Source organism: Helobdella robusta, assembly GCF_000326865.2.
Source record: "Helobdella robusta unplaced genomic scaffold HELROscaffold_27, whole genome shotgun sequence".
NCBI lineage: Eukaryota > Metazoa > Annelida > Clitellata > Rhynchobdellida > Glossiphoniidae > Helobdella > Helobdella robusta.
In genome coordinates this window covers 992,436-1,008,574 of record NW_008704392.1, presented here as the reverse complement: position 1 = coordinate 1,008,574, position 16,139 = coordinate 992,436, and the positions used below count along the sequence as shown (strand labels likewise).

The following is a 16,139-nucleotide window of genomic DNA, read 5'->3' as shown; positions in this document are numbered from 1 at the left end:
ACTGGTAGACTAGTTCTACCTCTCTGCTTACTTATATAATGTCATCTGATAAATTTAAAAATACCAACATTAATAATAATGATGATGATAATGATGATAATTGTGATGATGATGATAGTGATGACGAAGACGATGATGATGGTAATGGTGATGATGATAATGGTGATGATAATAATAGTAATAAAAATAACAAAAACCATTTAATTTTTTGTGTTGTCATTGTTATATAATTAATCGAAAAATGTTGCCCATGTGACAGACGGTCAGAATGAAAGAATACATTTGTTATTTATTTTTAAACATTGATTGACGTAAACTGGTGTGTATGTGTGTGTGTGTATGTGTGTGATTGTTTGTGTGTATGTGTATTATTATGTGTGTGGGTTGGTTTGCGCGTGTGCGTGTGTGTACGCACAACATAGTGTTCATATAACACGCATAAACTTATGCAAAATGCACACACACATACACACACACACACACACACACACACACACACACACACACACACACACATACATCTCATCTCACACACGCACGCACGCACGCACGCAAACACACGCAGTTTGATCGATAACTATAAACAAGATCGATTTAAATTTACTCGTTTCTTCTGAATTTTGAATGAAGCATCCCGCCATTTTGCTCAATAACAATGGGATAAAGGGAGAGAGAGAGAGAGAGAGAGAGAGAGAGAGAGAGAAAGAAATAGATTGAGAAAGAGAGAAGAAATAGATTGAGAGAGAAAGAGAGCGAGAGAGAGAGAGAGAGAGAGAGAGGAAATATAAAAAGACAGAACAAAATATTCTGAAAAGCGAAAGGTAGGTTGCGAATAAACTATGAGTAGAAGGAGTAACGTAGGGAGAGAGAGAAAGAGAGAAAGAAAAGAGAGAGAAAGAGAGAGAGAGAGAGAAAAGAGAGAGAAAGAGAAGAGATAGAAAGAAAATAAGAAAAAGAGAAAGTGGATAATAATAATAATAATAATAAGAAAGAGAGAGAGAGAGAGAGAGAGTTTATTTATATTATTATTCAAACGAATGAAAGACGGCGAGACCTATAAAATTTGGACTGTTAAATGAGTTACATCTACTAGTTGCCATTGATTTGAAGCATGTATTGTTGTTGAACTATATATATATATATATATATATATATATATATATATATATATATATATATATATATATATATGAAATTTCACCACAATTTTTTGAGTTTTAGAATAAATTAGAAATAAATAAATAATTGAGTGAGTGTTCAATTGAGTGAGTGATTAATTGATTGATTGATTAATAGATTGATTGATTAATTAGTTGGTCAATACACTGATCGTAAATAAATTCGTGTGAGTTAAAGTATAAATAATTTTACTACAAAGAATTGTACAACAACGAAAGCAGCTACAACAAATCTTACCAGTTGCTGTTATTACTACTACAACTGCTAATTAGAATATTTATATTCTTATTTTTATTATTATTATTATTACTAAAAACAACAATAACAATAATGGGTGTTTTTTCAATGTGTTTTTTCTCACATTATCATCCAAGAGAGAACGAGAAACGTTTTAATAATAATAATAATAAAAATAATAATAGTAATAATAATAAAGTTGATGATGATGAAGATAGAGTGATTGGGAAAAAGAAAGAAAGGATGACGATGATGATGATGATGATAAAAAGGAGGAAGAAGAAAAAGAAGAAGAAATGGTCTGATCGTGGAGGTGATGGAGTTTCTAAGGCGATCATGATGACGAGGGCGATTATAGTGGTGATGATGATGATGTTGATGACGATGATGATGATGACGATTATAGTGATGATGTAATAATGTCGCATTTTTCGGCCACGGTGATTAACATATTGTCTTCATTTTCGTTTCGCACATTAACATTATATTTGCATATTCATAATCATCATCATCATCATCATTATCACCATCAATTCTGTCATAATAATCATAATTATCTTTACTTTTTGTCCACAGAAGCTACTGCTATTGCTACAGCGATCGAGGACAACCACAACAATCCCAACAACAACAACAGCAGCAACAACAAAACTAGCAACAACTATCTCGACAATTTATCAACCATCAAACGCAATTTGAGTCTTCGGCAGCAGCAGCAGCAGCAACTACAGCAGCTACAAAAACCCTCACGTTCTATTTTCAGCCCTCAGGGAACCAATCAGGTCTCGCCGCTGGTCGTAGCCCCGCCCCCACTTAATGTTTTCGGCCCTGCCCCGAATGACGTTGATGATGATGATGTTTTCATGTTTAAGGGGGTCACCACACCCTCTCTGTCCTCATCATCGTCTTCCGTTGTTAAAAGTGAGATATTGATGAGAGGAAGAGTGAATGCGTGAATTGTTGATGATGATGATGATGATATTATGTTACAATACAACTCTATTTACATACACACACACCTATTTGTATGATCTTGAAAAAAAGAAAGAGATAGGAAGAGAGAGAGAGAGAGAGAGAGAGAGAGAGGAGAGAGAGAGAGAGAGAGGAGAGGAAAGAAAAAAGAAAGAGAGATCGAAAAAGAAAGAGAGAAAAAAGATAACGTAGGAGTAAGGATGATGATGGGATGATGATGACAAAAATGAAGAAGAAGATGACGAAGATGATGATGAATAACCATTAAGCAACCGCACAGAAATTATGTAGTACATGAGTTATAGAAATGTATGTTTTCCAAAAATGTATGTTTTCCAAAAATGTATGTTTTCCAAAAAACTCTAAAAGCCTGAGATGAATAACTTTAAATAGTGAGGAAGAAGACAGAGTATTTAAATAAATTTTGTGATTGGTTTTCTTGGTCTTCTAATATCGTTTTATGCTTAAAGGTTTCAGATTTATGGATATATACACACACAAACATAAACATCGAACATACAAAAACGTACACTTACATACACACAAACATACACATATATATACACACACACATACATACAAACAAACATACACACATACAAGATAAAAAAAACAAGGCCGTTTTGTATGTAAGGAATTTACATCCTGTCTAATGCTTCGTTCCCTCGATACACACGCAAATGTACAACCGCGTAAACGCACGCACACACGCACACAAACACATATACATACACACACAAAAATACATACATACATGTATATATGCTTACATTTAAATAATTATATATATATATATATATGTGTGTGTATGTGTGTGTGTGTGTGTGTGTGTGTGTGTGTGTGTGTGTGTGTGTGTGTGTGTGTGTAGTAGACAACACGACAACACAATACACGTACCTACATGTTTTACAACGCACGTAAGGATGAATATATTTTCCAACTTTTACTTCTTTTTTTAATCTCCCTCCTTCTTTCTATCTTCTATATTCTTTCGTTTTTTATGCTTTCGTTCTCTCTTTCTTTTTCTATAGGTTTGTCTAGTTGTCTGTCTGTCTCTCTATCCGAAGTCTCTCTCTCTCTCTCTCTCTTCCTATCTCTCCTACTTTCAGTTTCTCCTTTTTTCTTACCCGACATAATAAAATACGCATACAGTGATAATGGTGTATTTATTGAGGTACTCTTAACTCTATTTCATACATTTATGTATTCTGGTATATATTGGGTTTTAATGGGTATGTATGTATGTATGTATGTATTTGTATATGCATGTATGTATATGTATGTATGTATGTTTGTGTGTGTATGTGGGCATGTTTGTTTGTGTATGTGTGTTGACTGAAAATTTCTTCGTTGTTTATTTATGATTCGTTTTATGTGAGGTGTTAAATTCTCGTTACTTATGACGGGTCAATTTTTGTATTTTTTTGTATTTTTGTAATTTTTTGTATTTTTGCCTTTTGTGTTCAGTTTTTTTAGTATTGTATTAACACACGCTACAAACAAACAAATATACAAACAAATACAAACAAATCTACAAACAAACAAATACAAAGAAACATACAAACAAACACAAACAGATATCGCAAATTCCTCGCTGGATCAACGTGACAGTGGTGTCTCATCTAGTTTTTCAGTAAACAACAACAATTTGGTTTGTATTTTTTTATCATTTTGTATTGTATGGTTTGATTTTTTTGTATTTTAATAAGCTGCTATTTTGTATGTTGCTTTTTATTTTATTGTATTGTATTTTCGTTAAATTTTTACATATTTTGTATTATTTTTAAAGTAGAGTCATAAATTTCAATCATTTTTTTTCGAAATTTTAATCTTTATCTCGCTCGATGTTTGCTGGAAAAATAGTTTTTCATTATTCACGAATCGTTTTTTGTATTGTTTTGTATTATTTTTTTCAATCATGTTATTGTTTTGCATCATTCTGTGTTTTTTTCCAACTAATTTAGAACGCAATTCTCCGGCTTTTAAAGTAGCGTGCCTTCTCTTGTTGAAATTTTATACCGACCTACTCTAGACTTGCTTATTTGCATTAAAAAAAACAAAAACAAAAAAAAACAGTTAAACTTAACAAAAAAAAACAAAACAAGCAACAACATCTTCAATGAACAACTACAACAAAACAACAACATCTTCAAAGAGCAACTACATCAAAACAACAATAGCAGCAGCGTTTTATTATTCACATTTATACAATTCAAAACCGTCCAAACAACATACAAATGAGCTTTTAATACTCAAGTACATACGCAAAGTAATAACACCAATAAAACCGAAATAAACTACCAAAAAACAAATTAATATACTCAAAATACAAAAACATTTATGTATGTATGTTTGTTTGTATGTATGTATGTGTATGCGCGTGTGTGTGTGTATTCATGTACGTGTTTATGTATGTCTGTATGTTGTATTACATCGAGTGTGCACGGGTGCATGGTTGGATGACTCAGTGATGGATTGGTGCTTTTATTAAAAAATAATTTTGAATTATTGATTTGCGTTGTGTGTATTCATGTATGTATGTATGTATGTGTGTATGCATGTGTGTATGTGTGTATGGGTGTATGGGTGTATGTAAGTGTGTCCATGCGTGTGTTGTGCATGTGCAATTGTGTACTTTGTAATGAAGTGTTTTTGCTGTTTATGGTTTTAATATTGGTTCTTAATATTTATTCAATTATTCATTCATTCAATTATAAATTTATTTATTCATTCATTCACTCATTCTTACATTCATTCGTTCGTTCTTTCGTTCTTTCGTTCTTTTGTTCGTTCGTTCGTTTGTTCGTTTGTTCATTCATTCATTCATTAATTTGTTAATTCAATCAATCACATAATCAATCATGAACTCTACCGCTAACAAATTTAAGTTGAACAGAAATCAATCAGCTGACCTACTTTCACCTCTGACCAATAAGATGGCCGCTTTCGACTTGACCCAAATACAACAACATCCGGTCAGCCCTGGATTTCTTCAACATAATTATCATAACCGCATCAACAGTTGTGGTGGTGCTAGTGACAATAGCAGTACTAGCAATGCTTCGGTGTGTTTTTTTCCTTAAACATTTTGTAGAAATAATTTTTTGAATGTTTTTTTGTAATTTTTTTGAAAGTCGAAAACCTGTGGGAGTAACAACTCCTTGCTCCATCATCATCATCAGCAGCAGCAACAACAACAACAATCGTCGTCGTCGTCGTCGTCATTTCATTTTCCATCATTACTATCGCCAGCGACAACATCAACGACAACGACAGCAGCGACAAACAAACACCTCATAGCTACCATCAACACTCCTATCCACAACAACATTATCAACAACAAAACAAACCGACTCTCCGACCAATCCTACGAATCAGGCGTATCGACGTCATCACGACAAAGCTACCACAGTAACGGCAGCGGCGGCTGTAGCAACTTGGCAGCTGCTACAGCAGCTGCTAACAGCTTCAGCAGCTGCAAAAGCAGCAACGGTAGCGGTAGTTTTGATGACGCTACCTATTCGACGATTGGCAATTTTCCTGATTTAATTTCGCAAGGAATACCGGTTTGTTTGTTGGCGATTTGGGTTTGGTTTTGGTCTGTCTGTCTGTTTGTCTGTTTGTGTATGTACACACACACACACACACACACACACACACACACACACACACACACACACACATATATTTTTTCATTCATAATTTGTTGACTTGATCAATTTCGCCAGATTGTTAAGCTATTTTTTTAACTTTTCAAGCATTCATATCAACTTCTTATGTTCGCTATCTAGATAGTCATTATTTTTCCGGGAGTCATTTTTTTTTAAATTAGTTAATTTGATAATTAATAATAACAATAGTAACATTAATAATAATCATAATTATCATAATTATAAATAATAATCATAATTATTGTAATTATTATTATCATTATAATAGGACCAAGAGGTGTTGGTGAACTGGCTGAATAGCTTTCATATGTTGGACCTCGCTCAACTCTTCATAGACGCCGGTTACGACATGGCTACTATTACTAAGATGACTCCTGAGGTTATGATGATGGTCATGATAATAATGATGGTGATGATCATGATGATGATTATGAGGATGATGACGATGATTTTCATAACTGACAAGCGGATTGATTGATTGATTGATTGAGCGATCGATCGTTTGGTTGCTCAGATAGCTGACTGATCGTTCGATTAAATGAGTAATTCATTCTTTCATTCATTCATTTGTTCATTCATTCATTCATTCGCTCGTTCGTTCGTTCGTTCGTTCGTTCATTCATTCATTCATTCATTTATTCATTCATTCATTCATTCATTCATTTATTTATTCATTCATTCATTTATTAATTCATTCATTAATTTATTCATTCATTCATTTATTCATTCATTCATTCAGGACTTAAACGCAATTGGTATTACGAAACCAGCGGTAAGGAAGAAAGTGAAAGTGGAGATAAATAAGTTGAAAGTACCTGACGGGGTACCGAACTTTATACCGGTTGGTTGGCTGGTTGGTTGGTTGGCTGGTTGATTGGTTGGTTGGTTGGTTGGCGGATTGATTGGTTGATTGATTGGTTGTTTGATTGATTGGTTAATTGATTGGTTGGTTGGCTGGTTGGTTGATTGATTGATTGGTTGGTAGGCGGATTGATTGATTGGTTAATTGATTAGTTGGTTGGCTGGCTGGTTGATTGATTGGTTGGTTGATTGATTGGTTGGTTGGTTAGTTGATTGATTTATCGGTTGTTGTGCTAATTGGTTTTTTGAATGGCTAATTATATTTATTTTTAATTTCAAAGCGAATTCAATTTTTAAATTCACACAAATTTAAAGCAATCAATCAACAATACTTACACATCAGGGAAGCGTTTATGATTGGCTGACCATTTTAAATCTCTGCCAATACGAAGAGACCTTATTAGGTCAAGGTTACAAAGACATCAACAGCGTTATGCAGATTACCTGGGAAGATCTTGAGGACATTGGTGTCAAGAAATTAGGTCAGTGATGATGATGATAACAATGATGCTGATGCGGTTATTGTTGTTGATGATGATGACAATGATGAGGCTGATGATGATAATGATGATTATTTAAAAATCTAAAAATAGGCCACCAGAAAAAGTTAATGTTAGCAATCAACCGCTTGAAAAAACTTCAATCATCCGAGCCAATCAGCTTAAGTAACACGTGTTTGGCCCCAACCAATCATCAACCGACCAATCAGGTAATTGTATTGAAGTTCAGTCAACCAATCAGTCAATCAGTCAATACATCAACCAATCGACCAACCGACCAAGCAATAAATTATTCATTTGTTTATTTACTCATGAAGTCAATTTATTATTTATGCATTCATTTATTTCAAACATATAATCAATATTTAATTAAATTTTATATTATATTTAATCAGCTAATCAATTCATGAATCAGTCAACCTATCAAATATATCCCACAAGCAATCAGCCAACCAATCAACATCCAGGTACCAAACATCCTGTTTAACCAACCAACCAATCGGTTGATGAATAAAAGTCAGTTCCTTAAACTGCAAACCCCGGCTGACAACATCAACAGCTTCAACCAACCAATCAATCAACTCTCCTTCAACCAGCTAACCAATCCACTTCCATTTAATCAGTCGTCAATCGCTCAACTGTCTCCGCGTTACATTGAAAATAAGTTTAGTGTTTTCAACCGTGGAGATGACATTAATATTAATGATATCATCAACAACAACAACAACATTAGCAACAAAAATAATAACATCAACTATATAAACAACAACAACTTCTTTTCGGATGATTTTGACTGTCATTACGACAATCTCAATAATTATAAACTCCAAGAAATCATCAACAACAACAACAGCAGCAGCAACAACAACAACAACACATTGCAAAGACTTAATGAGCTCTCAAATTTATCTGATTTCATTATGACCAATGCTGCTAGCTTGAACGCCTGGAAGAATAAAATTCAACAGCAACCATTGCGCAACAACATCAAAATTAACAACATCAATGACATGAATAATAGCAACACTAATGACAATATGAAGATTGAAAATACACCAAATAACATCAATAACAGTAACAGTAATAATAATAATAATAATAATAATAATAATAATAATAATAATAATAATACGCGCTTCGTTATTGGCGACAGTTACGACAGCGATGAATTGGCAAGGACGGCGTTTTCGTCTAAAAACAGCGCGAATTTTTTGTTGCGAAATGACGTCAGACTGAGAAACTCCGCCGAGAGAACATTCTGTAGCAGCAAACTGCAGCAGCAACAACAACAACAAAGACGATTTTCGCCAGACTTCGCGACAAATTTTTCCAACAACAACAACAACAACAAAATTTTATTTACAAAAAGTAAGAATAACAATAACAACGTTGTTGATATAAACAATAACAATAATAATAATAACAATAGTAATAATAATTACGATAATGTCAATAATAAGAGAAATGATGGTGATGTTGTTTTTAATGATTTGACGCCGACTGATGGACGAAGAAAAAGTTTCAACATAAACAATGACGTCGCTAATGACGTCACTAACAACTGCAGCGTTGAAAATCCTTACGAAATTATTGGTAACGGTAGCAGCAATTGCATTAACTCCCTCCTAAACCACTACATCAACAACAACAGCATCAACAACAACAACAACAACAACAACTGCTCTTACGGTACTTTGCCTAGAAAACCGTCTCTAAACGCAACGATCAAACGCAAGCCGCTACAACATCCACAACCACAGCAGCAGCAAGCCACTGCAATCGACAGCACGCTACCGTCGCCGTTGTGTCTGCGAGACGCCGATGCCACACAAAAACGCGCGTCTGATGAACTGAATGATCTGACGTTGCGCCAGGGACCCTATGCTTCAATACCACGGAATAATGATGACGCCATCAACAACAACAACAACAACAACAATAATAACATCAACAACAACAATGACAATGTCGTCATTCAAGCAAACAGTATTAATAATAGTAATAATATTTGTTGTAGTAACAGTGGTAAAACTATTAGCAACGATAAAAACAGTTGCAGTAATTTCAGTAAAAGTAATGTGTTGGTGGACAAAGAAGAATGTTTGTATGGTAACGGTGCCGCATTGTTGGACAACAACAACAACATCAACAACAACATCAATAACAACAACATCAACAACAACAACAACAAAAACATTAACAACAACGTCAACAATCTTCAGCAGAAGAAAAAACATCCGATTCTTGTGAGCGCTCAACAGCAGAAACCATTACAACCCCCACAACTTCAGCTACAACCACCACCGCCACCACTAAGAAGCGACAGCTTTCGCGGCGACTCACGCTTAGTAGTAGCCGACGAAAAATTGCGACTCGCAGCTACCCAGCAACAATTGCTGCTACAACAAAAACGGTTTGCTCAACAACTTTTACAACAACAGACACAGAACAACAAAATCGATGACATCAACAACAACAACGACATCGACTGCAGCAGAAAAAAGCGTAGCGGTAGTGGCAGCAGCAGTAGTGACGACTCGGATGGCGGTTTGAAAAGAAATAATTCGTCCGCCAGTCTAACTTCAACTGACACAAACACGCTACCATTCGCTAATGAAGACGTCGGAACTATAAAACAACGAAACAACAACAACAACAATAATATAACAACTAATACTACAGCAACGACAGCCATTAACAATAATTATGATAGTAACAACAATCATTATGATAATGTAATCTGCAACATTAACAACAACAACAACAGGTGCTTATATGAATGAAAGGATGTATAAATAAATGAATGAGTGAAACCTTACCATACATTTCCAATAATTTTTAGCTTAACTAATTATAATAATTTATTAATAAATTCACGCATCTAGCTCCGACCTTGTCTTTAATGATATTGACGGCATGCTTATGGGCCTAACCCAGGAACTGGACGCCATGTTGAAATTGAAGCTATGACGTCACCGCCGACAAGAACAACAACAACAACAACAACAACAACAATAATAATAATTGTTATAATATAATTATTATTGTTATTCAGTCATTCAATTTCCTTTAATTTCGATTTTTAGCTTCGAAGGAAATTTTGTTAAATAATAATTTGGCGTGATAGAAAACATACGACTTTAAATAAATATAGTAATACTGATATTAATTCTAGTAATAATAATAATAAATAATAATAATAATAATAATAATTAATAATAATAATATTACGTGAAGATTATTGTCACAAGAAATATTTCGGAATGGGTTTGGTCTGTTGGTTTGTAGTTGTGTGCGTATATATGTGCGAGTTCGTGTTTGTATGTGTGTGTGTGTGTGTGTGTGTGTAGTGTATGTGTGTGTGTGCATGCGTGTGTGTGTGTGTGTGTGTGGTGTGTGTGTGTAAACATTTCTATCAAATTATTTGATATTGGATACAAAATGATAATAGTTAATATTGATGTTCATTTATTTTCAAAGAATTTACCGTTATAATATTTATTTATTTTCAAAGAATTTACTGTTATAATATTTTAATGTACGTTAATATTATCTTATTGTTTATATTCTTTTATGTTGGAGGATTGTATTATAATTATAATTATTTTATTATTATTATTTTTATCATCATTACGTCATCATCTTCGTTTTGTTCTTAATTATAAGTGCCTTTTAAATAATATATAATAATAATAATAATAATAATAATAGTTGGAAGAATATTAATATTATTGATAGTATTATTATTATTCATATAAGAATTTTTCAAAAATTAACGCCGCTGAGAGCTAATAAGTTTGACTTTTCGGAATAAAATTTTCATATTCTAGTAAAATTTTCATTTTTTAATAATATAAATAATAATAAGAGAATAAATAATAATAATAGATAGGTCTCCGTTTGTGCCTTAGTTCACTGTTGAATGTACGATTATCCTTGGCACTCTTCTATACATCTGATCTATTTCGTATTATTAATAATTTTTCTTTCACTAGTCAACTGTATGCTGATGATTCTTATATTTATACTTCTTTTCCTCCATTTAATCTCAATAGTGTTCTTCATAATTTATCATCTTTCTTCAATTACCTTTCTTCATAATCTTTCTTCAATTACCGCTTGGTCTGACTCTATGTGCTTAAGCTTAATCCTTCGAAATTTGAATTAATTTGTCTTAATAAATCTAAACACCCTATTAATATTTTTTGTATTATCTTACCTGATTCTAAAACTTTTGATGTATCTCACAAGTTTCGTAGTCTAAGCTTTATCTTTGATTCTACAATGTCTCTCTCTTCTCAGATTAATAGTGTTGCTAGAAGCTCTTACTTTCATCTACGTAGAATAAAAAAACTTTTGCCTTTTCTTGATGATCCTACTCTTCTCCTTCTTGTTACTTCGTTAGTCTTTTCTAGGATTGATTATTGTAACTCGCTCTACTATGGTCTTCCTGATTTACACTCTATCTTTTGAATAAAGCTTTTAACTTCGTGCTCGTGCCCCTTTCTTTTCTCACATATCTCCATATCTTGTTCTCTTGCACTGGCTACCAATAAAATATAGAATTATTTTTAAAATTTGCACATTTATGTATAAGTCTCAATCTAAATTATTTCCTAAGTACTTATCAGATATATTAATTGAACCTAAACACGCCGGTTGGCGATCGTCTTCATGTTCTCACTTCTTCTTAACTCGTATTGAACACTCTTTTTTCTAAATCTGCATTTGCTTTTAATGGCCATTTTCTCTGGAACTCTCTACCTCCTTCTCTGACTACTTCTCCATCACTTACGAAGCTCAGAGCGGACCTCAAGACCCATCTGTTTGCAAGATTCACCGAGGAGCGCTGTTGAACATCGCGAAAATAGCGCTTTAAAACTAATTGATTGATTGGTTCAAAAATATCAACATCATATAATATTATAATTTTTCACGTCGTTTTTTAAAAAAAATTTCAAAATGAAAAATTCAATAGAATAAATAACCGAATATGTACATACAAAATGAGTATTTATACGCACATGATATGCAAATACCCACACATATAAAAACTATCTCTCTTTTTCTCTTTCTCTCTTTCACACACACCACACACACACACCAAACACACACAAAATTACAAATTGCCAATACTTACATGCATGGTAAAACATAAGTATATAAAATAAAATGACAAAAACGCAAAAAACTTAATAAAAAAATATTTCATTTAATTAAACTAAAAACAAAGTGTGAATATACATTTGTATGTGTGTGTATGTGTGTGTTTGTTTGTGTGTGATTATGGGCAGTTGTGTGTGTGTTTGTATTTTTAAGGAAAACTTTATTGCTGGTTGGCATGGGTTTTTTCGAATATCAAATGTTTGCATGTGTACTTAGACTTTTTCAGTTTCTTTTCTCTCTCTCTCTCTCTCTCTCTCTCCTTTTTTCTTTTTCTCTCTTTCTCATACAATTCATCTATATTTGATCATAGAAATGAGTCATTGTATCAATGTAATGAACAAAGTTACTGATGAATCAAAAATTATAAATTATTAAAAATAAAATTTGTAAAAAAAATTGTTTTATAAATAAATTATTGAACCGCGCGTTTAATCAAAAAATAAAATTGATGTTATTGTCATTTTCATTATTATTAATGTTATTATAATAGAGTAATATCAGCAACATTAATTACAGTTGTTATTATTATTATATTATAGATGTGAAGCCGATAAAAGTATTCTTTTTTTAAATGAAAAATTAAACAATTTACCAAATAAAGCACCGATAACTTGCATCAGTTTGTCTCCGTCTCGTTATGACTTGTCTCGTTATGTCTCGTCTCGTTATGTCTCGTTCTCGTTATGACTCGTTTCGTTATGTATCTCTTCGAAATGATTCACATTTCGAATGTATCTCACGTATACATAGGAAAGTTTAATTTCTCCTGTTTCTGTCCTATCTTTTTTTTCTCATTCCCATTCTCTCTCTCTCTTTCTCCCTCTCTCATTCCTTTTTTTTCTTTCTCTCTCTCTCTCTTTCTCTCTCTTCTCTATCTACCTACTTAACTAACCATCCAACCATGAATTAAAGTGTGAGAAGCATATAAATATCATTTCGACTCTACTAACAAAACTAAATGATATGTCTTTAAATGAATAATTCTCGTTGATTTTATTAAAATTCAAAATATACTTCCGCACCTCTCTCTTTCTCTCTCTTTCTCTCTCTCTCTCTTTTTAAATATATGCATAAATTATGCGATAAACACATACATACACACATACACGTGAAATCAGTTAGAAGCTTCACATATTACGCTTGAAAATTATTAGAAAAATAATTTTTTGATTGACATATTAAATATGTACACACACGCACGCACACACGCACACACACGCACATATATATATATATATATGTATATATATATATATATCCATATAATACTGAAATCGAATGCTGAAAATTTAATGATACAAGATTACGATTATTTTCCTCATTACGATTATTATTGACGAGTGACATAATTATGATAATTTGGTCAAATGTTTCTCACATTAAATATAATTCATTCATTTATTTACAAGAAACTTCATAAAGTAATAATTAAAATGGTATTACCAATTAGTGAATATATATCTATACATTAATATGTATATCCAATACATTAATATGTATGTGCAATTAATGATTTGTATAGCGCTTCTTTTGAAAAGCCTCAGAAACTCCCGGTCTGTCAGCTGTTTGTCTCTCTCTTTCTCTCTTTCTTTCTCCCCCACTCTCTCTCTCTCTCTCTCTCTCTATATATATATATATATATCAAATATCTCTCTATATATATATTGTTAAGTTTTTTTTAGAACTTTTTTCTCTACTATGTAGTTTTATTACTTTTAAGCTATATATTGATGCTTTACCAGTTAATGTTATTACTATTGTCATTCATAATACTATTATTAATGTTATTTTTGTTGTTGTTGTTAACGAGGGTCGGTATCATCATCGCTGCCACATATGGCCCTGGAACGACTTGCTCTGCTTAGAAACATTTTATTTCTTTTTGTTGCTGTTGTTGTTGCTATTTTTGATGTTGTTGTCGTTGTTGTGGTTGCTGCTGTTGTTGTGATTGCTGATGTTGTTATTGTTGACAATGATGTCTTCAAAGGCACTGTTTTTTTCAAATCGGTTTCGTAATTTGTCGATGCTGTTGTCGAGTTGTTACTGTTGGTTGCTGGAAATGTTGTTGTTGTTGTAGTTGTAAAATTTACTAATAATGATAACGTTGTATGTGTAGATATTATTAAAGGTTTGTTTGATGGTGTTGTTGTTGATGCTGTTGGTGATATTGTTGTTGTTGATGTTATTGCTAGCGATTTGGCTTCTGACTTTAATTTTTTAGAGTTTTTATTCACAAAAGGCGGGAAAACGAAATATAAGTCTTCGTCGTTGAAGCTGTATGAATTGTTTGTATAATTTTCTTTACGTGTATTTATAAAAGTTGGCGCCGTTGATGTTATTGTTGTTGATGTTGCTGTTGTTGATGTTGCTGTTGTTGTTGATGTTGTTGTTGATGCTGTTGTTGTTGTTGTGGTTGATAATGTAGTTGATGTTGTCGCTGAGATATGTTTCGTTCCTGAACTCTCAAACTGTTGCGATATGTATTTATTTAGCGCTTCATTCGGTTGTAAATTTTTCTCAATTCCTTTTAAACTTTTGTCTCTAGTCACATTACTTGAAGAAGTAGTGAAGGCTAAAGCAGTAGCAGTAAACGTAGAAGTAAAAGTTGTAGCAGCAGCAGCAGCAGCAGCAGCAGTAGTAGTATAAATGGTAAAATTGCTAGTTGGAGTATTTTTATTTGTCACAAAAGTGGAATCAATGCCATTCACAATATTATTTCCATCTTCTATAACTGGACGAAAACGACAACTATTATCATCACAATAATCATCATCGTCGTCGTCATCGTTATTATCATTACTATTACTATTGGTAACTTTACCAGTAATACGAACGCAGTTGCCGCTACTACCACTACCACCACTACTACTACTACCACTCTTGTCGTTAAAAAATTGTTGACGCTCAAGACGTTGATGATGCAAACCAGAAGAACGATGATGATGACGATGCCGACAAACTTTATCGCCATCATAATCATCACCATCGCAATCATTATCATCACCGCAGCCACCGCCTCTACTACAACTACCACTACTACTACAACTTTTATTTTTATCGACGCAGATAATTAAAGGGCGATGATAATCATGACGACGAACGAGCGGAGAGTGCTGATAATGATGATGACTATCGCTACAGTGGCGGTGATCACGTGATGGTGACGTCAGTTTGGGGGTTTGCTCGGGGGTACTTGAAGAGCTGACGGCGTCCTGCCGCGGGAGCAGCGGGGTGCCTCGCGACAATCTCGACGCTGGGGAGAGCGGTGTGGCCGGCAAGATGTTGTTACTATCGCTGCTGTCGTTAGCTACGCTTATATCGTCATCATCATCATTGTTGTTGTTGTTATTATTATTGTTATTTTTTGAAATCTTATTGTTATTATTATTATCATTAATGTTATCGTTAATATTGTTGTTGTTTTTGTTATTATTATTATTATTATTATTATTACTATTACTACTACTACTTTCGCCCTCTTCTGCTATCACCATCTCGTCATTGGGGAAGAGGAAGTACTGATGCTGCTGCTGCTGTTGTTGATGATGATTAC

General features: G+C 33.2%; 1 protein-coding gene across 1 annotated transcript; it reads left to right on the top strand.

The window, feature by feature from the left end:
* Nucleotides 1–6,327: 6,327 nt before the first annotated feature.
* On the top strand, nt 6,328–7,560 carry HELRODRAFT_125362 (hypothetical protein; the record flags this gene model as incomplete). The annotated part of the gene is made up of 4 exons (XM_009020259.1): nt 6,328–6,438; nt 6,799–6,900; nt 7,264–7,402; nt 7,514–7,560. Coding segments are annotated over 4 exons (399 nt in total), but the record flags the coding sequence as incomplete, so codon positions are not given.
* Between the last annotated feature and the right edge of the window lie 8,579 nt (nt 7,561–16,139).